The following is a 20,273-nucleotide window of genomic DNA, read 5'->3' on the forward strand; positions in this document are numbered from 1 at the left end:
CCCCAAGAGTCAGATGACTCTTGATCAACTGAGCCACCCAAAGCCCCCTTGTATTTGAATTTTTAAGAGGCTGCCAAGCTCGGGGCACCTGGTTGGCTCAGTTGGTAGAGCATGTGACTCTTGATCTAAGGGTCGTGAGTTCGAGCCCCATGTTAGGTGTAGAGATCATTTAAATTAAAAAAAAAAAATTAAAGGGGCACCTGGGTGGCCCAGTTGGTTGGCTGCCTGAATCTTGTTTTCAGCTTGGGCTGTGGTCTCATGGGTCATGAGATCAAACCCCACATAGAGCTCTGTGCTCAGTGCTCAGGGTGGGGTCTGCTTGGGTTCCCCCCCACCGCTTCTCCTCCACCCCCGCACTCACTCTCCCTGAAATAAATAAATCTTTAAAAAAATTTTAAAAAACTGCCAAGCTATTTTCCAAAAATAGTTGTACCATATGTCACTTATTTCATAATAATAATAATTATTATTATTTTTAAAAACTGGTTGAAAATTGAGTCTCTAATTTGTTCACTCTTTCATTTAACGAGTATTTATTGGGCACTAATCTGTGCCAGGCCCCGTTCTAGGCACTGGGAATTCAGCCGTGACCAAGGGTCGCAAAAATCCCATCAATGGGAGGCTGACTTTTTTTTTTTTTTAAGATTATTTATTTATTTATTTGTCAGAGAGAGAGAGGAGGCTGACTTTTGACTTCGATCCTCTCCCAGCATGGGTGATACGGTTCAGAGGCTGGGAGCATACAGGTGCTCAGGAGACGGATGGCCTGGGTCCAAATCCTGACTCCTCCCTTTCCGAGCTATGTGGCCTTGGGCAAGGTCTCTTCGGTCTGAGACTGGCCCTGTGGATCATGCAATCTTGACTGTGTAAGGCTGTGTCATGTTGGTTTGCAAACTGGCCTCCCTGTACACAGAGAACAAGGAGAGACCAAAAAAAGAGGCAGACCGCTGGTTTACTAAGCAAGGAATGAGCTCACAAGGCTTGTCTTGGGCACTGCAAGATGAGGTAGGTCTCCCCACCCACCCACCAGCATCTTAAAGATTATATAGAGCCAGATCGTCTCAACAACACCTTACTCGGGCAAGGCTCTGTCCTTGGGACAGCTCCCACTGTGGGCATGGTGGGCAGAAGGACATTCCACAGACAGGGGAGGGAGGGAGGCCTCTGATTGCCTGAGTCCAGCTCGTGGGTCAGCCAGCGGTCATGTCTTCTGGATGACCTCCCCCAGTACTCCACCCCTCATGGCCAGCTCTTACGATTGAACACACCCCACCCCCCCGCACAATGCGCCCTAAGTGGCCAGCACGGAGTTCCACTAGCACGGAGGTGGCTCGTTGGGAGGCTTTTTGGAGGAAGGTGGATATGGGCATGTGGAAGAGAAAACCCGGATGAAGACGATGATTCCTAAAATAACTAACAGTTTTTCCATCAAGAGTTCCATGATTCTAACCACTGGTTTGTTAAGTCCCCTAGGCTGGGGGGGAGGGGCGCATTGCTGAAAGTGTTCACTTGTGTCCCCATATGATTTAATAGAGACAATGCCTTAGCTGCCTCATCAGGCAGGAGCACACAACCTTGTGTTTGGATAGACACATGTGTCTCCTTCCAAAGTAGTGATAATATCCAAAGCCATTCTATTTGGGGGGACCGCTCTCCTCGTCTATTTTGTGGTGTAAAGACAGGCTTTGTTGCCTATCATTTAAGGCTTGCTGGGTGACCTGAGTAAGGGTTTTGGTATAGACCCTAATATCCCCCCAGGCCAACAGGGGAACAAAGCTATAGCCAAACGATGGGGCCCATGGCAAGACTGTGTCCACTTGGCCTTGAGGAGAGGGAGGCTGGCAGTTTCAGGAACTTGACCTGGCTGAATGGAGGTGGCACTGTCAGGTGGGAGGAGATGGACTGGGGGCTGGGGGCTGGACATGCCAGACCAGGACTCCCGCTTTCTCCCCTCTCTCAGTGAATGTTGTGTGTTCCATTCCAGGTTATGATGGATTTCGACAAGTCCAGCTTGCAGCAGGACAGCGCGACCCAGTGGAGATGGAGTAGTTGCCCCTTGTTCAGGGGTGCAAAGTAACGCCCCCCATCCCGGTGGGATGAGTCACCGCAGATGCCAATAGATAATGCCTGTCTCAGGTGCGTTGGGGCTTAGGGTTCTCAGTAGCAAAGCACGTTGATCTGCAGTGAGAGTTGGTACATGACTTCCATGCCCTTCTGGTGTTGGGCGTCTCCGAGGGGGTGTTCAGACTGGCATATGGCACAACAATTCCTCCCAGGGGATCATTCACATGTAGGGGCTGCCTGGGTGGCTCAGTTGGTTACACATCCAACTCTTGATTCCACGTTCTTAGGGTCCTGGGATCAAGCCCTCCATCGGGCTCCGTGCTGGGCATGGAGCCTGCTTGAGATTCTCTCTCTCCCTCTTCCTCTGCCCTTCCCCCCAGCTCATGCTCTCTCTCTCTCTCTCTCTTTCAAATAAAAATAAATAAATCTTTTTAAAAAAGGCAAATGTATTAAAGCCTGGGAGAGTATTTTAGTCCACCCAGCCAGGGTGGTTTTATCTGTTAGTAACCTAATAGGCTGTTGGACTGCCCCATATTGAATTTTCTATGGGTTCCTCTCCCTTGCAGATATTCTAGCAAACGCTATACACAGAGTCCTGCTGCAGAGACGAGACTTCCTGTGCTACCATTCTGTTATCACAGGCCTATTTTCCTGATGTGGGGGAGGATGGGGACAGATCTCTGGCTATCATCCCATGACATATTTTGGGGCTATGCAGGGAGCTTTGGGGAGGCGCTGGAAAGGTTCAGTGTTGCCCCTCCCATTATGAAGACAAACTGAGCATAGTTACCAGAAACCTGCACTGGCTGGGACGCCTGGGTGGCTCTGGCAGACAAACATCTCAGCTCAAGTCTTGATCTCAGGGTTGTGAGTTCATGTTCTGTGTTCTGTGTGGAACCTACCTAATAAAACAAACAACAACAACAAAATACCCTGTGCTTGGGCACCTGGGTGGCTCAGTCAGTTAAGTGTCTGCCTTCGGCTTGGGTCATGATCCCAGGGTCCTGGAAGGGGCCCCCGCATTGGGCTCCCTGCTCAGCAGGAAGCCTGTTTCTCCCTCTCCTACTCCCCCTACTTGTGTACCCACTCTAGCTGTCTCTCTGTCAAATAAATAAATAAAATCTTTAAAAAAAAAAACAACCAAACTGTACTTGGCAGAGTCTTTCCAAAGAATGTCCTCGAAAACAAGTGTTTTTGCATGAACACTTCTGCAAAAGCATCAGAGCAGAACAGAAACTGTAAATGAGAAAAGACTTTAAACTAGCCATTGTTAAAGATCTGATCACAGTTATAATGCAATTGACAAGGAAATTTGGTTATTTCTATGACATATACATTTTATTTTATTATTTTTTTAAAGATTTTATTTATTTGACAGATCACAAGTAGGCAGAGAGGCAGGCAGAGAGAGAGGGGGAAGCAGGCTCCCTGCCGAGCAGAGAGCCCAATGTGGGGTTCAATCCCAGGACCCTGAGATCATGACCCGCGCTGAAGGCAGAGGCTTAACCCACTGAGCCACCCAGGCACCCCTATACATTTTATTTTATTTTTTAAAAGATTTTATTTATTTGAGAGAGAGAGAGCGCATAAGCAGAGGGGAGAGAGAAAGAATTAGACTCCCCGTTGAGCAGGGAGCCCAATGTGGGCTCTATCCCAGGACCCTGAGATCATGACCTGAGTTGAAGGCAGATGCATAACCGACCAAGCCACCGAGGCGCCCCTGTGACATACATTTTAAAATCGACTGACAACACTATACCAGGACATACCAGATTTTTAGAAATTCCATACAAATATAAAGAAAGTTTAACATCACTTCCTATCTGCACTGTTTCCCATGTAATTTATTTTTATTTTTTAAAAGATTTAAAAAATCTTTTGAGAGAGAAAGCATGCCAGAGAGGGGAGGAAGGGGTCCCTGCTGAGCACGGAGCCTGATGCAGGGCTCGATCCCAGGACCGAGATCATGACCTGAGCCAAAATCAAGAGTCAGACACTTAACTGACCGTACCACCCAGGTGCCCCTAAAGATTTTATTTTTAAGTGACCTCTACACCAAGTTCACCCCCAAGATCAAGAGTCACATGCTCGATGGACAGAGCCAGCCAGGTCCCTCTCCCATGTAATTTAGAACATAAAATAAACTCAATTAGTTTAATATCTTTCTTCTATAAGGACAGAGAACACATCTTTCGATATTTTCTCTGGAAAGTCCCATAGTTTGAGGTCAACAAGCCTTGATTTAGATATGACTTGGGGGAAGTTTGTCAAAAATAACAAACTTGATTAACTAGGATCATAGGTCACTGTGAAAGAATCCTTAATCATTTAACCGAAAGGACAATGAAAGACTTCACAGGCAAAACAGTTGCAGAGTTGTCAAAATACTTAGCTCACTTAATAGAGAAGAATCAGTTTTCTTTTTTTTTTTAAGGTTTTATTTATTTATTTGACAGAGAAAGAGATCATAAGTAGGCAGAGAGGCAGGCCAAGAGAGGGGGGAAGCAGGCTCCTCGCTGAGCAGAGAGCCTGATGCCTCCAAGATCATGACCTGAGCCGGAAGCAGAGGCTTAACCCACTGAGCCACCCAGGTGCCCCAGTTTGATTACTTTCTTAAGTAATTAAGAAAGTGATTACTTTCTTAAGTAATCAAATACCTGATAAAGACAACAGGGAGCACAGGAGTTTATTTTGATAAAACAGAATCTATTTTCTAGGCAGATTACCTACATCAAGAAGAGCCTTTCATAATCTCATCAAGAGCAGACCAACAGTCCAGGAAAACTGTCCTTTTAGCAGATGAAAGAAAATGACACTTTACTTTTCAGTAAGTACAGTATTGATCCTAAAGCTTATTTTTCTTTAAGCCAATTAAATAGAACCCTTTTACAAATTAATTTTGGCAATACCCCCCGGAGGTGGGAAAATATCACATGTACATAACATCCATCTGCAGATGTGCATAAACATACAGACAGACACAGAAACCCCAAAGCTTTTATTCCAAAGCTTTAGCCCTTGACGAGTCATCTTCTGGAGGCTGTGGACTAGATTTTTGGCCAGGGAGCTTCTATAGCAGTCTCTGTTTTATTTTATTTTATTTTTTAAGATTTTTTTTAAAATTTTTAAGGCTTTATTTATTTATTTGAGAGAGAGAGCACAAGCAGGGGTAGCGGCAGAGGGAGAGGGAGGAGGAGGCTGCCACTGAGCAAGGAGCCCGATGCAGGGCTGATCCCAGGACACTGGGATCCTGACCTGAGCTAAAGGCAGATGCTTAACTGGCCGAGCCACCTAGGCGCCCCTAAGATTTTATTTTTGAGTAATCTCTATACCCAAGATGGGGCCTGAACCTATAACCACAAGATCAAGAGTCCCATGCCCTACTGGGCAAACCAGCCAGGTGCCCCAGCAGTCTGTATTTTGAAAAGCCTCCTCCCGCCTCCTTTTGGCCCTCAGTCTCTGGGCAGTGTTCATATTTCAAAGGCATGTTCAGATTTACATCTTCAAGGGACAGAGAGATGCGAGTTTTCCCCTCAGAGTTTTGGGACATATTTCTCCATTATCAGCAGTCCAGAATGATCTCTATATAAATTTTTCCTTTGCAGTAAGGCTCTGATAGCATGGGGCATGTGGTCCATCTCATTGTCAGGCACCAGGAGATCCTTGTCACTTTCCCAAGGACCGTACCTCTTAGTGTCCTAATCAGGCTTTGTACATGTGCTCAGCTCTTCATCTGGGACACTTTGCACCCTCCTAGCTTTGCAAAACGGCCTGCTAAGGTCTGCAACTTATTATTTTGCTCTCCCACAGTGCTGTGAGTCCTGAAGCTAGCAGAGTATGGAGAGCCACATGTCCTTTTCCTGAATTCAGCTCTTCTTCCCAGTCTCTAGCGCAAGCTTCAGGCTCTGGGGGCCAAACTGCGGGCAGTAGAGGCCAGCCCCCCTCGGTAGGCTCGCGCTTCCCTGCCTACCACAGTGTGCAATGGCCAGCATTTTGGGGGGTGTCCCCCGTTCTTGTGCAGTGGTCCACAAGCATCTAACACATGGGGCCACTCCTCCCCGCACAGACATCAATGGCCAACCGGAGAGTTTCCCTGCAGACATCCCTTTCCCAGGGCCCATTTCTTCAGGCTCCTGGCTTGATTTGGTAATTGTTGGTTTGCAAACTGGCCCCATAACAGAGGACAAGGAAAGACCAAAGAAAGAGGCAGATCGCTCCAGATGGGTGGGTGGTTGGTTTAACAAGCAAGGGAAGGTACTTCCGAGGGTTGTCTTAGGCGCTGCAAGATGAGTAGGTCTCCCATCCACCTACCAGAATCTTAAAGTTTATGTAAAGGCCAGATGGTCTCAACGACACCTTGCTCGGGCAAGACTATGTGCCTGGGATAGCTCCCACTGTGGGGGCGGTGGGCAGAAGGATATTCCATGGTCAGGGGAAGGAGTGAGGCGCCTCTGATTGCCTGAGTCCCGCTCCTGGGTCAGCTGGTGGTCACATCCTTTTGATGACCTCCTAAAAACAGGCTAGGAAGCCACGAAGCATTAGCTATTAGGATGTTGGGGCAGCTGGATAATATGTAGGCAAAACATACAGTGTTCCTCAATGGGTGTGATGTGGTGGCTCATTATTGATGTGGGAAACAAGGCAAAAGAAAAAAAAATTAAATTTCCGTACTACACACAGACCACTGAAAAGTCCTTGAAACAGGCAGAGTGACCTTCCTCTAGGATCCCAGCTGCCTTGATGCTAATACTTAGTTAAGGGCAAAAGGCAATCTTGGTTTAACGTTATCCCAACCCCCCAGGATGCTATAAGTCTCCACCCCCCCCCCCCCCCACCAATCCCGGTCTCTTTTAGTCTCCTTTAACATATACAAATTCCTTTGGAAACTTCCTTTATCTCTACCTCTCAAGATACATGTTCACAATCACACAATCATCCTCCAAGCCTCTGACCCATTGATATACATCTGAAGAGTCTCATGACTGAGTTTTTTTTTTTAAGATTTTATTTATTTGACAGAGAGAGAGAGAGTTCACAAGTAGGCAGAGAGGCAGGCAGAGAGAGAAAGGGGAGGAAGCAGGCTCCCTGCGGAGCAGAGAGTCCGATGCGGGGATTGATCCCAGGACCCTGAGATCATGACCTGAGCCAAAGGCAGAGGCTTTAACCCACTGAGCCACCCAGGCGCCCCCTCATGACTGAGTTTTTATTAAACAGTAATAAAGAATCTTTTCCTAGCAATAGCCTGCCCCCTCAGGGTCCTGGAAACCTTGTTTCCAAACTATCTTGGAGGTTTGTGCTAACCCCAACCCCCTCCCAACTTGAAAATATATAGCGGGCCACTCCTCAGGACCCCAAGTGCAGCTCTTTCTGCCCACACGTCCTGTCCCCTTGCTTTTATAAAACCATCTTTTTGTACCAAAGACTTCTCAAGAATTCTTGCCTCCTCAATGTTCCTGGTACCTGCAGGGCACATGCCCACTGCAGGGCCTTTGCATGGCTTTTCTCTGCCTGGAACATCCTCCCCAGATGCGTGCCTCTGACTCTCATGCCTGTGACTGTTGCTTCTGACAAGGTTTTGCTCAGGTGTCACCCTCACTGCGACTTCTCCAAAAGTATAACCTCTCTTCCTGTTTTATTTTTAATCTGATACTATATATATATACATATATATATATATATGTATATATATATATATCAGTAATTTTTAGCAGCAACTTGTTAAAAACACAAATTCTAAAAATAAACCCTTGCATATGAGGTCAAATGTTTTTTTTTAAGTTTATTTATTTATTTGAGATAGAGAGAGGGAGGGAGCATGAGCGGGGGGCAGAGGGAGAGGGAGAATGAATCCCAAGCAGACTCCACACTGAGTGGGGAGCTCCAAGTGGGGCTTGATCTCAAGACCCTGAGATCATGACCCAGGCCGACAACCAAGAGTTGGTCCCTTCATGGATGGCGCCACCCAGGTCAAATTTTTGACAAGGGTGCCCAACTCATTCAATGGGAAAAGACAGTCTTTTAAGCTGATGGTGCTGGGAAAACTGGGATGGATATCTGCATGCAAAAGAGTCAAGTAGGACCGTTACACAATACCATATACAGAAATGAACCTAAAATGAATCAAAGACCTAACTGTAAGAAGTCAAACTCTAAGACCCTTAGAAGAAAACAGAGGGGAGAAGCTGCATGACACAGGATTTGGCAGTGATTTCTTGGATATGATACCAAAAGGACAGGCAACAAAAGAAAAACTAAATTAGACTACATCAAAATGAAAAATGTGGGATGCCTGGCTGACTCAGTCAGAAGAGCGGGCGACTCTTGATCTCAGGGTTGTGAGTTCGAGCCCCATGTTGGCTGTAGAGATTACTTAAAATCTTAAAGATAACATAACACTGGGACACCTGGGTGGCTCAGCTGGTGACGTGGCCGCCTTCTGCTCAGGTCACGATCCCAGGGTCCTGGAATTGAGTCCCACATTGGGCTCTCTGCTCAGCGGGGAGCCTGCTTTTCCTTCTGCCTGCCACTCCCCCTGCTTGTGCTCCTTCTCTCTCTGATTTAAAAATAAATAAATAACATATTTTTAAAATAACATAACACGGGGCGCCTGGGTGGCTCTTTGGGTTAAGCCGCTGCCTTCGGCTCAGGTCATGATCTCAGGGTCCTGGGATCGAGCCCCGCATCGGGCTCTCTGCTCAGCGGGGAGCCTGCTTCCTCCTCTCTCTCTGCCTGCCTCTCTGCCTGCTTGTGATCTCTCTCTGTCAAATAAATAAATAAAATCTTTAAAAATAAAATAAAATAACATAACATAAATAAATCAAATCAAATTAAGTTAAATTTCCTTCTGGCCACCGTGTGGGCATGGACTGGAGGGCATCCCCTGGACTGGAAGCTGGGAGGCAGTGGAGGCCAGGCTGGACCAGGATAGGGCCATGGAATGGGAGGATGGTGGAGGGGCATGGGAGGGGCAAGGGAGGTGACCAGGATGGGACTCAGGGCTCTAGCCTAGGGACTGGGGAGGACCAAGATGGCCCCCTGTAATGGGTACTAGGAGGAGGAGCAGGTGTGGGGGAGATGCTGTGGCCAGTTTGGGACACCATGAGAGTGGGACCACAAGAGGAGGCATCCAGCACAAAGCTCCGAGCTCCCCCGAGCTCCAGAGGGAACAAAATACTGGGTGTGACCCCATAGTCCTCAACCAGCGATAGCCCAAATGCCCATCTTTGGCATTTCACTTTCCTATACCTTGCCATGTATCCATGCATCACCCATGTACTTAGCTACTGGATAGTTTTCTTGAAATCACCTCAGATTTTTTTTTTTTTAATTCAACACCTCTATTTAGACAGGAAATGTCAGGGGTGCCTGGGTGGCTCAGTAAGTGTCTGCCTTCGGCTCAGGTCATGGTCCCAGGGTCCTGGGATCAAGCCCCACATTGGGCTCCTTGCTCAATGGGGAGGCTGCTTCTCCCTCTGTCTTCTCTGCCCCCCTGCCACCCAGTTCATGTGCCTGCATGCTTGCTCTCTCTCTCTCTCTCTCAAATAAAAAAAAAAAATGAAAAAAAAAACAGGAAATGTCATTCCACTCTAGGAGGTGGAAAAGCAGTATCACCAGCTATAAATAGAATATAGCAGTAGGAATAAATCCAATGACTCAGCAAGAACCAAGGAGAGGTGCTACAAGCATTGCGTGAAAGGCTATTGGGGACAGGTCCTTCGCAGGGCCCCAGGGTCCCACCCACAGATGACATCATAACTCAGAGGGGCAGAGATCTGGCAGTCACTTCCCACCACCTGCAGAATTGTGACCCTCCCCTCCAAATTCATATGTTGAAGTCCTAACCCAAAGTTCCCCAGAATGCAACTGTGTTTGGAGCAAGAGCCTTTAAAGAGGTGATTAATTTAGAGGTGCCTGGGGGGCTCAGTCAGTTAAGTGTCTGTCTTTGGGTTCAGGTCATGATCCCAGGGTCTTGGGATCGAGCCTAGAGTCTGGCTCCCTGCTTGATGGGGGGGTCTGCTTCTCTCCCCCCAACCCCCGCCACTCCTCTATGTGGCTCTCTCTCATTCACATAAATAAATAAAATCTTTTTTTAAAAGGTGATTAAGTTATTAAGTTAAAATGAAGTCGTATGGGTAGCCCAGGGCGATATGAATGGTGTCCTTATAGGAAGAGATTGGGAACTAATGTAACCGGGCCAAAGGGAAGGCCAGGTGAAGACAAAAAGAGAAAATGGCCATCATCAAGCCAAGGAGAGAAGCATCAGAGGAGACCAAACCTGCCAAGGCCTTGATCTTGGACTTCCAGCCTCCAGCACTGTGAGAAACCGCATTTCTGTGCTTTAACCGCCCCATCTGTGCTTTTTTATTACGGCGGGCGCGTTGATCCGACCAATACAGTTCTTCACTCCACCAGTAGTTAGCCCTGCCCATCAGGGGGCCCCCTAGGGGATGTCCTGAGAAGGACGCAGCCTACTTCCAGGGTGTACTTCCTGAAACTGCAGGGCTGGAATCTAATAATGAGGAAATCCAGAAACTGGGACTGCCGGCAAGACCTACCCATGAAGAGAACAAAGCATGGTGAAGCTGCTTAACCGACTGAGCCACCCAGGCGCCCCGAGGACATACTGCTTTAGTGAAATAAGCCAGTTAACGGAGAGACTGTATGATTCCACTTAAATGAGACATCTAAGAATCATGAAAGCCATGCAAACAGAAGGGAGAATGGTGGTTGCCAGGGGCGGGGGAGGGGGAAATGGGAGTTGTGATTGATGGGCATAGTTTCAGATTTACAAGACGAAGACTTTCAGAAATCTGTTACACAACCATGTGTATATATTAACACTATCATAGCAGTGTGAATACAGTTAACACTAATATAACACTAACACCAAAAAATAGTGAATATGGTTAACACTATTATAACTCTAACACCTAAAAATAGTTAAGAGGGTAAATTTGGTATTATATGATTTTTATTACAATTATAAAAAATACATATCTACATAAATGCATAATAAATCGGGGCACCTGGGTGGCTCGGTCAGTTAAGCATCCACGTTTGGCTCAGGTCACAGTCCTGGCATTCTGGGATCAAACCCCTCATCCGGCTCCTTGATCAGTGGGGAGTCTGCTTCTCCCTCTGACTGCTTGGGCTCTCTCTGTCTAATAAGTAAATAAAATCTTTTTAAAAATGCATAATAAGTAAACACAATGAAATTCTTGGTGCCCTGCTTGCTCTGAAGGTTCTTGAAAAAGGAGATGATGGTCCCCTCTGTCTCCCGGGATCCAGCTCCCTCACTCAGTTCTGTATGAACCTAAGACCAGAGGCCACATCCTGTCGTTCCCCCATCCCTGCTTGCTGACTCACTGCCCGCTGCAGCCATTTTGAGCTTTTTGGTTTTTAAAAACAATCGCCAAAAAACCCTTTCCTGGCACATTTTTTGGATGATGTCTAAAATTACAGAATTTTGGTCGTTATGAAATGCAAAATGTCAATTGTAATGGCAATCTGTTTCTCTCTCTGTGGAGTGAGGGGATTTTTCTACTTTTCTAGTTAATTCCTGCATCAGTAGATGCATATCCCTTGTTGCGGGAGTGAGACTGGGCTGGGTATTAATTCTACTCCATTTTTCTCTTTTTCATATTAAGTGCTGAATAACTGTTGAATTTCCTGTGGTTGCTGTGACAAATGACTACGGAGTCAGTGGCTTAAGATGACAGAAATGTCTTCTACTGTTCTGGAGGCTAGAAGTCTGAAATCAGTATCACTGGGGTGAAATCAAGGTGTGGATGCCCCCCACCCCTGCCTTCTGGAGGTGCTAGGAGAGCATCCTGTCTGGGCTTCTCCCAGCATCTGGTAGCTGACCACTCTCTCTCTCTCTCTTTCTTTCTTTCTTTCTTTCAAGATTTATTTACTTTTCCTTGAGTGAGAGAGAGTGAGAGCGTGAGGACATGAGTGGGAGGGGCAGAGGGAAAGAGAGCTAGAATCTTAAGCAGGCTCCCCACTGACCTCAGAGCCTGATGCAGGTCTCGATCTCACGTCCCTGAGATCACGACCTGAGCCAAAACCTAAACCCTGATGCTTAACTGACCTCTGCCCAGGTGCCACCCTGATGGCTTTCCTTGCCTTGTGATCACCAACTCTCCAACCTTCCAGGCCGGCATCTTCAAATCTTTATCTGCTTGTCTTTCCATCACCTTCTCCTGTTAGTGTCAAATCTCCCTCTGCTTTCCTTCTCTAGGGACATGTGTATTGCATTTAGAGCCCTCCCCCAGATCATCCAGAACAGTCTCCCCATTTTAAGATCCTTCATTTAAAAACCGGGCCAAAGACCCTTTTCCAAATAAGGTAATGTTCATGGATTCCAGAGATTAGGACAGGAATAGCGTTTGGGCAGCTATCTTCAGCCTTCCACAGAAACTCTGTCACTGAATCATTCAGCCAGTATTTACTGAACACCTGCTGGGTGCCAGGGATTTGTCTAGGCACTGAAAATAGAGCTGTGCCCAAGACAGAAACCACTAGCCTCCTGGAGCTGACATTCCAAGGCCACCCTCCAAAATGGTAGCTCCAAGCCCTGTGTGGTGGCTACTGAGAACTTGCAATGGGACTGGTCCCAACTGAGATGTGCTGTAATATAAAACACACACTGGATTTTGAATATTGTGCACATACGCAAAAAAACATTGCACAGCACAATAATTTTTGGATTTTTTAAAGGATTTCTTCTTAATTTTTCCGTAATCTCTACACCCAATGTGGGGCTCAATTCACAACCCTGAGATTAAGAGTCACATGCTCCACCGACTGAGCCGGCCAGGTGCTCCTAATTTTCAGATGTTGATTACAGGTTGAAGTGATAACCTTTGGGACATATTGGGTTCAATCAGGTAGGCTGTTAAAATTAATTTCACTTGCTTCTTTTTAGTTTCTTGTAATGGAGTTATCGGAATACTTATAATTATGTATATAGCTTGCATTGTATTTCCTTTTTTTTTTTTTAAAGATTTTATTTATTTATTTGACAGACAGAGATCACAAGCAGGCAGGGGGTGGGAGGGGAAAGGAGGCTCCCTGCTGAGCAGAGAGCCAGATTCAGGGCTTGATCCTAGGACCCTGGGATCATGACCTGAGCCGAAGGCAGAGGCTTTAACCCACTGAGCCACACAGGCACCCCTTGCATTGTATTTCTGTTGGGCGACCTAAGAGGAGGGAGCCTATGGACAGTTGCCACAATAAATAAGTACATAGTATGGTATGTTAGGAAGTGATAATTTATTTTATTTTATTTTTAGAAAAAATTTTTAGATGTTTTTGTTTATTTATTAGACAGAGATCACAAGTAGGCAGAGAGAGAGAGGAAGCAGGCTCCCCGCTGAGCAGAGAGCCCGATGTGGCGCTCGATCCCAGGACCCTGAGATCACCACCTCAGCGGAAAGCAGAGGCTTAACCCACTGAGTCACCCAGGTGCCCTGGAAGTGATAATTTCTATGGAAAATAAAGTTCAGGGTAAGCGAGTGTATTTGCTTCCTGTTGCTTCTGTTAACAAATTACCACAAGCTTACGAGGTCAAAAAACCCACAAATTTATTATTTTGCAGTTCTAAAGGTCAGGAGTTCAAAATAGCTCTTCCCGCCTAAAATCAAAGGCTGAGTCTTCGGTAGGTTCCAGGGGAAAATCCACTTGTCTGTTTCAGCTTCTAGAGGGTGCCCGCTTTGGTTTCCAGCCATATCACTCCACCCTCTGCTTACAAAATCCCGTCTCTTTCTCCGACTCTGCCCCTCCAGCCTCCCTCTTGCAAGGACTCAGAGAGATTATACTGGGGCCCCAGAATGATCCAGAATAATCTCCCCATGTCAAGATCCTTGATTTAGTCACATGGGTAAAGTCGCTTTGACCATGTTTACAGATTCTGGGGATTAGGAAGGAGCCATCCTGGGCAGGGGGAAGGGGCAAACCAGAGGGGGTTCTGTTCCTGGGAACCCTTCCTCCTCCCTGCACCTAAGCCAACAGGGGTTAGAAGTTGGTGCCATCCTGGGGCCCCTGGAATCTTGCCTGAGGAGCAGGAGGGTCTGAGACCCCTCGTCATCATTGGTCTCTGGGCACAGGGTCTCTTGCCCAGGGTTCCTCAAAGGGCAGGCTGACCTGTGGGGAGGGGCAGGAGGCTGGGTGAGAAAGGCAATGGGTACAGCGCTCCTCTTCATCCCGCAGTCGGGAGGGACGATCACCTGGGCTCCGGCGTGGTCTTGCCTGTCCTGTCTGTGCAGTGTCCGCCGGCTGTGCCACTGGCGCAGGGAGGCACGAGCCTCAGAGCTGAGCCCCTGGGGTGCACGGCCCGCATCCGGCTGGTAGTGAGCGATGTGGTATAGCGCCCCAAACCACGTGGTCAGGTAGTACCCGGCTAGGGACAGGACGGGGCGGTCAGTGCAGCTCTCTGGCAACCCTGGTCCCCCCAGGTCTCCCTGCGGCTTGTCCGCCTTGTCCGACGCCGCAGGACGAGGCTGTTGGGCCCCTAGGGCGCCCCCTTTTAGTTCCCGGCGTTTTTGGGGTGGGGACTCACCTTCTCCCCGTAGCTCGTCCGGATCCAGCAGCTCCATTAGAAACTCCACGTCCAGCTGCGTCTCCCCAATGTGCGGACTCCAGATCAGTTCTTCCGTCAGTGCGGGCAGGAAGGCGTCGGCCCCCAGGGGCTCTGGCGGAGCGGGAGGACAGGCTTTGAAGCGGATCCCTGGGACATGGGCGCTGGCTACCCTTCCACCTTGTTGGGCATGCAAACGCCTCCTACCCGATCACCAGGCCTCTAACCAGATCACCAGACGTCTCCCGCTAGAGCGTGCCACCCTCTCCCCTCCACGTGCACACAGGCACCTCCCACCCGGCAAGCTACCGCACATCCAGGTGAACGCAGGTGAACCTCCTTTACCTTGGTTCTCGCCCTGAGCCAGGCCTGCGTAAACGTCAGTGCACACCGCCAGCAGCAGCGCCACCTTGCGGCGTGGAGCGCAGGCGGCGTGGAGGTGCTCCAGGCGCGCGTGGATGCGGCTGCGCAGGGCGGGGGCCGGGCCCTGCCCCTCAAGCCCCGCCACTTGGCATCCCGGAGGCCCCGCCCCCACCCGCAGGGCTATTTGTCGCTGCCTCAGTCGCCGCAGTTCCTGGGCTCGGAGTTTGCGGAGTCGCGCCCACAGGGCAGGCTTCAACGGCGCCAGCACCGCCCGGCACAAGGCCGCCTCCACCGCAGCGCCTGCGAGGGGTTGGGGTGGGTGAGCGAAGGGCTGAAGGGCTGACCCCCGCCCCAAGGCCTGAGTACCACCCCGCTCTGGCCTCTGACCCCCCACAAGTGTAGACACGGGTGAGAGAACACATGTGGAAGAGGGAGCCTGGGTGTGAACACGCTCATGGAAGAGGGAGTGCGGGTGTCACACATGCGAGAGACGGAGCAGTGGTAAATGGAACAGGAGTTACTCTATGTAGGAAAAGGCATGTGAGTGGCTAGGTAAACAGGTGCCCGGAGATGGAGAGAAAGAAGTTGGGTGTGGACACACAGGTAGCGCCAAGGGATGGCACACGAGAACCCGAGTGGGGTCAGGGAATGGCCATAAATTCCCTTCCAGCTCTCCTTATTACCAAGATCATCGTCCTTCTGGGGGACCCCAGGCCCCCTGCTCCCAAAAACAGCCCTGACATCGGGGTCCTTTGATAAGTGGTCCTGGAGGTCAGTAAGGAGGTGGCGCACATCCTGAAGCAGCTCTGTGGCAGGGTCCCCAGGCCTGTGGGGGCCCCTGGCATTTGAGGTGAGGCGTGCCCGAAGGCTCTGGAACTGCCTGCCCACGTAGTTGCCCCGGGCCCTGGCCAGAGCTTGAATGTGATGGGTGAGCACATCCTCGGGGCCATTCTCTTCATCTTTGTAGTCATCCGCATTTTCATCCTCGTCCTCGTCCTCCTTCTCTTTCTCCTCCACCAGGCTGGCCAGGGCTGGCCCAGGATGGTGTACTTCCGGGCTGAGTGGGCCTTCCACCCAGGAGACCCGGTGAGGAGCAGGGTTCCTGGGGGCTGGATGTGAGGAGAGAGTTGGGCCCCACAGAACAGTGGCAGCAGCTCCCTTGTCCCTCGGGGGCCCAGGGCCCTGTCCAGCCCAGCTCACCGGAACTGTGTCTTTCTGCAGTTTCTGGAGGTGTCTCTGGGGGGATCTGCTCCTTCCCCCACCCTCCGTGAGTCTCCAGGTAGAGCTTGTTCACCATGGAGAGCACCCTTTCCGGGACATTGAGGTGGACACTGCCAGTCTGTGGGGGACCTGGGGACCAGCATAATCGAGGTGTCCCAGATGTCCAAGAGCCCAGCCCTGCTTCCTTCAGGGCACTGGGAGACTTAATTTCCAGCCTCATTACTGGCTTGGTCCCTGGCCCCTTGTCAGTAAGGCCCAGGAGTCAAATCTCCCATAGCTCCCTCGCCTCCATTTTATTCTCCCACAAACCCAGTAGTCTGGTCCCGGAAGGGCCATCCTGCTGGACCAAGGAGCCTGGAAAGTGGCTTCCCCGTCCCTTAGGGAGCCATCCCTCACCTGTGTGTTGGTCTCCAGGCCTTAGAGTGGGAGGGGGCAAGAGCAGTGTTCTGGGCAAAACATCCCTGAGAAAAGGTAAGAGGGAGCTGCAATGTGGATGGGATGTCTTAGGGATGGAACCCCCTTAGCCCTTTTTATGGGGAACCTGTACCTGCTGGCTGATAGGAAGGCCAGGAGATGGGGCAGGTCTGGCATGCAGAGGTTAGAATATTCCAGAGACACACCTGGGGGGAGGGGGCAACAAGGGGCAAGGAAGAAAAAAGTTAAGGGTGGCAGCCTCATTTTCCCTGGGACTCTCTCTTCCTCAGTCCTGTAATCTCCCCCAAAATCTTCAAAACAGGGAAATTTCTACCCTTTGGAGTTTCCATCTTTTCCTGTGACTTTATGTTTGCATCCCACTTATGGCACCAGATAGCATTTGGGAGATATTTTGGAAGCAAAGCTGATTAAATTTACTGTGGGCTAGAATCTAGGGGTAGGCTCCTCACCGCCAGGAAGCTTCTGGATCTGGTAGGTGTGGATTTCTCCTGGTGAAGCTCCTGTCCTCAACACCAGGACCTGACTGGGGTCATGTCCTGTGACCAGGAAGCTCTGGGGTGGGGTGGGGGGAATGGAGGCAAAGGTCATCTTTTTGGTTTTTTTTTTTTTAAGTTTTATTTAAATAATCTCTACTCCCAGTGTGGGACTCGAACTCACAATCCTGAGATCAAGAGTTGCCCGTTCTTCCCACTTGAGCCAACCAGGCCCCCCCGAGGCAAAGGTCATCTTGAAAGGGATTTGTGCAAATATCTGTTACTTTTGCCTACCCAGTGTCCATTTCCCTTATTTTAGATTCCATACCCCAAATTTCTTTCAAAGAAACCCTCTCCCTCCCTTCGTCCCTGTGGGTTGGACTAACTCCCTCCAAGCCCTAGGGATGGTCCTGTGACCTGACCTAGCCAATAGGATGACAGTACTTTCTCATCACTGTGATTGCTTCAGAGATGGGAATGTGAATCAAGGCCAGTCAAGGGAAATCTTCCACAAGATTTTTGCTGAGCTCTGTGGAAGGAAACCTCTTTTTACACTGGGATGGCTAAACCTGTGGGATGTGGCCACGAGCTGGGGACAGTCATCTCTGGCACCACAAGGACAGAGCCCCGCTGTGAAGGAAGCTGTGTAGACCAGCTAGTTGCCTTATCCAAGTCCATCCCTATCCCTTGTAGAATTGTAGCCTTGTTCTGGCATAATCTGCCCAGCCGGAGAAGATGGATGATGATGTAGGCAGTGTTTCTCACTTCTGGGTTTATAACTCCCATGTGAGTTTAAAAAAAATATTTCCACATGGGCCCCATCCATGTATTTTGAATCTATTGTAAAGACTTTTGGTTTTCCTGGTGCAATTGGTATTTCCTTTGTTTTCTTCCTCCTGCCTGGAGCGCATACATGTATTTGGACCTGGGGCGGGTGGCCACCTGGCAACAGTGAGGAGCATCCAAGAGAATGGCAGAGAAGCTGGCCTTGATGTTTCTAGGGCTGCTGGACAGAGCCTGTGGCCGCCTTTCTGGATATGTCAGAAAGATAAAAGCCTATTTGCCTAAGCTACTGTAGAATAAGTGTTTGTTCTTTGGGCTTTCCCCACAGTTGAAGCAAAGCCCAGAAATGGGATGGGGAGAGATTTATAAGTTGTCTAATGCTCAGGTCCAGACATTCCTGAAATTCCCTTCACTTCTGGGTTTTTTGGTCCCTGGAATCAGTAAGTAGTCTTTTCAGTTTTTCTGGTTTGTGGTGTTTGTTGCTAGGAATCAGCAGAGTCCTGACTGGTTTGTGGTGACCCGGGGAGGGTCAGAGAAGGTCCCTGACTGTGAGTACTCACCCCCGGAGGCCACAGCTCAAGAAGGGCTTCTGCATCCTGGATATCCAGCTCTGGGATCTGCCACACCCCCCATGTCCTCCAGAGGCGAAGGAGTGGCTCTGGGGTCCCAGGGACCCCTATGGGGGTCTCACCTGCTCCATTCACCTGTGATGGAACCCATCTGGGACATGCAGAGTCCAGGAGACAAGGGATTAGAGGTGGGCAGTGGGATACTGAGGTGGGGGTCAAAGGTGCAGGAAGGGGCAGCCAAGGGATGAGATGGCATTCAGGGTCTTCTGGGGGGTGGTGGGCATTGGATGGAAGGGGTTTCTGAAGCTAGGGCAGGAGTTGGAGACCCCATCCCCAGCAGCCCTCACCTCTCCCCATTGATGGGGACTGCAGAGGCCTCGTCTTCCAGCTGGGCCATCCTCAGAACGCAGGAGGCCAGCAAGCCATGGCCTGGCCTCTGGCAGGGAGGAAGATAAGGCTCAAGGTGGCTCCAATCCAGGGGTAATCGTCAACAGATTTACAACCAATATGGCAGAAACCCTGACCAATCAGAATGGACCCAAGGCCCCTTGCTATGGAGGGTGTTAATTCTTTAGTCTCAGGAGGGTGGGGGAGATCTGGGGATCCCAGGAGGGAAGCCAGTGGGTCTTGGCAGGGAGGGGGGAAAGAAAAGGACCCAGATGGACAGCTATTTACCGAGAGATGCAGAAATATTTCAGCTTTTGACAACCAGTGCTGCCATAATACAGACGGGGACCAGTTGGATACCAGCCCTTGCCAGAACCCAGCGCCGGGACGGATGCTCAGCCCACAGAAGGAGCTGTCAATGTGACCTATCTTATGCAACATCCTCTCTTCCTCCCTTCCCAGACCACAGGGGGGGGACCTCAAATATTCCCTCCTCAACATTTCACACGGGACATTTTCAAACATCCAGAAAACCAGAATTTGACGGGTAACATTGTATATCCGCTACCAAGATGTTACTGCTAGCATTTTCTTTTTTGCTTTATAATGCATCTGTCCCTCTGTCCGTTGGACCTCAACTCTTCAACAAGTACACAGTCCTAGCTAGCATGAGTTCTCTCTCAAGGTGGGCCTTTTTGAAATTTTCCCTGCCAGCAATGCCAGGAGTAGGACCCCTGGGTCCATTCATCTGTGCACCAAATGACAGATTCTTAATAAGGAGAGGCCCTGACTGGGTGTCCTGTGGAAAGAACGGGCACCTGCCTTCGAGGGGTGATATAGGAGATGGGTAACCAACAGCTGAATAGATCAATCAGCCCGCTGCCTAGAAACCCAGGGTTTTAGGAAGGGTGGGGACGGTGAGCAGGTGCCCTGCCCAGAGCATGCAGGGGGGGTGGGGGCAGGGGGGTGGATGCTTGCCTGGGCGCCCAGTGGATGCTGGGTAGGGTGGGAGGGGGGCAGCAGCCTGGTACCAAAGGGAGGCAGTGGGGGTGACGATACCAGCCGCTAGGTCCCTGGGGACCCCTACCTGTTCTCTGAAGGGAGGCCGGGAGGAGCAGGAAGTGAAAGTGTTCCTCATAGAGAGAGGAAGCTGGGCGGGCGGGGGGAAGAGGCGGGGCTGGGGGGGTATCTGAAATCGACCTTCCTCTCTTTCGGGGGGCTCAGGATTTAGGTGACTGGGCTTTGGAGGAAGGAACTCTGGCAGTCTGGGAGTCTGGGGGTAAGAGCTGTGGAGCTCTCTTGCAGCCCCCAGAGTCCTCTGTCAACACCCTTGGCTTTCTCTCCTAAGAGCCTGGTGTTCTGGTTCCCTGGACCCCCTCCCTCCAGCTGCTTCCCTGTGTG

The 20,273-nt window shown here is 49.8% G+C and overlaps 1 protein-coding gene and 2 long non-coding RNA genes across 3 annotated transcripts; 1 reads left to right on the forward strand and 2 right to left on the reverse strand.

Annotated features, from left to right (window-relative positions):
- Positions 1-792: 792 nt before the first annotated feature.
- On the reverse strand, positions 793-10,404 carry LOC125088508 (uncharacterized). Its single transcript, XR_007123731.1, has 3 exons — positions 10,340-10,404; positions 2,855-2,962; positions 793-903 (listed from the first exon to the last, which is right to left on the reverse strand). It is a non-coding gene; the product is annotated as an uncharacterized LOC125088508 (long non-coding RNA).
- LOC125088507 (uncharacterized) lies at positions 813-12,005 on the forward strand. The gene is made up of 4 exons (XR_007123730.1): positions 813-1,005; positions 1,985-2,136; positions 4,782-4,891; positions 11,712-12,005. It is a non-coding gene; the product is annotated as an uncharacterized LOC125088507 (long non-coding RNA).
- A 1,619-nt stretch (positions 12,006-13,624) lies between these two features.
- On the reverse strand, positions 13,625-20,212 carry RINL (Ras and Rab interactor like). The gene is made up of 12 exons (XM_047709693.1): positions 19,960-20,212; positions 18,833-18,921; positions 18,477-18,636; positions 17,110-17,212; positions 16,773-16,845; positions 16,622-16,686; positions 16,205-16,354; positions 15,688-16,113; positions 14,987-15,304; positions 14,624-14,755; positions 14,292-14,464; positions 13,625-14,208 (listed from the first exon to the last, which is right to left on the reverse strand). The coding sequence occupies exons 1-12, from the start codon at positions 20,008-20,010 to the stop codon at positions 14,152-14,154; spliced, it is 1,797 nt and encodes a 598-aa protein (XP_047565649.1). The 5' UTR covers positions 20,011-20,212; the 3' UTR covers positions 13,625-14,151.
- Between the last annotated feature and the right edge of the window lie 61 nt (positions 20,213-20,273).

This window comes from Lutra lutra, chromosome 17 (genome assembly GCF_902655055.1).
Source record: "Lutra lutra chromosome 17, mLutLut1.2, whole genome shotgun sequence".
NCBI lineage: Eukaryota > Metazoa > Chordata > Mammalia > Carnivora > Mustelidae > Lutra > Lutra lutra.

What these genes read in the sequence shown, in the direction of transcription:
- RINL (XM_047709693.1), bottom strand. Translation starts at nt 20,010, where the DNA reads ATGAGGAACACTTTCACTTCCTGCTCCTCCCGGCCTCCCTTCAGAGAA. An exon ending in TGCAGAAAGACACAGTTCCG is followed by an intron (nt 16,114 to 16,204) that starts GTGAGCTGGGCT and finishes CCTCACATCCAG; the next exon opens with CCCCCAGGAACCCTGCTCCT. An exon ending in GGCTCAGGGCGAGAACCAAG is followed by an intron (nt 14,756 to 14,986) that starts GTAAAGGAGGTT and finishes CCGCTCCGCCAG; the next exon opens with AGCCCCTGGGGGCCGACGCC.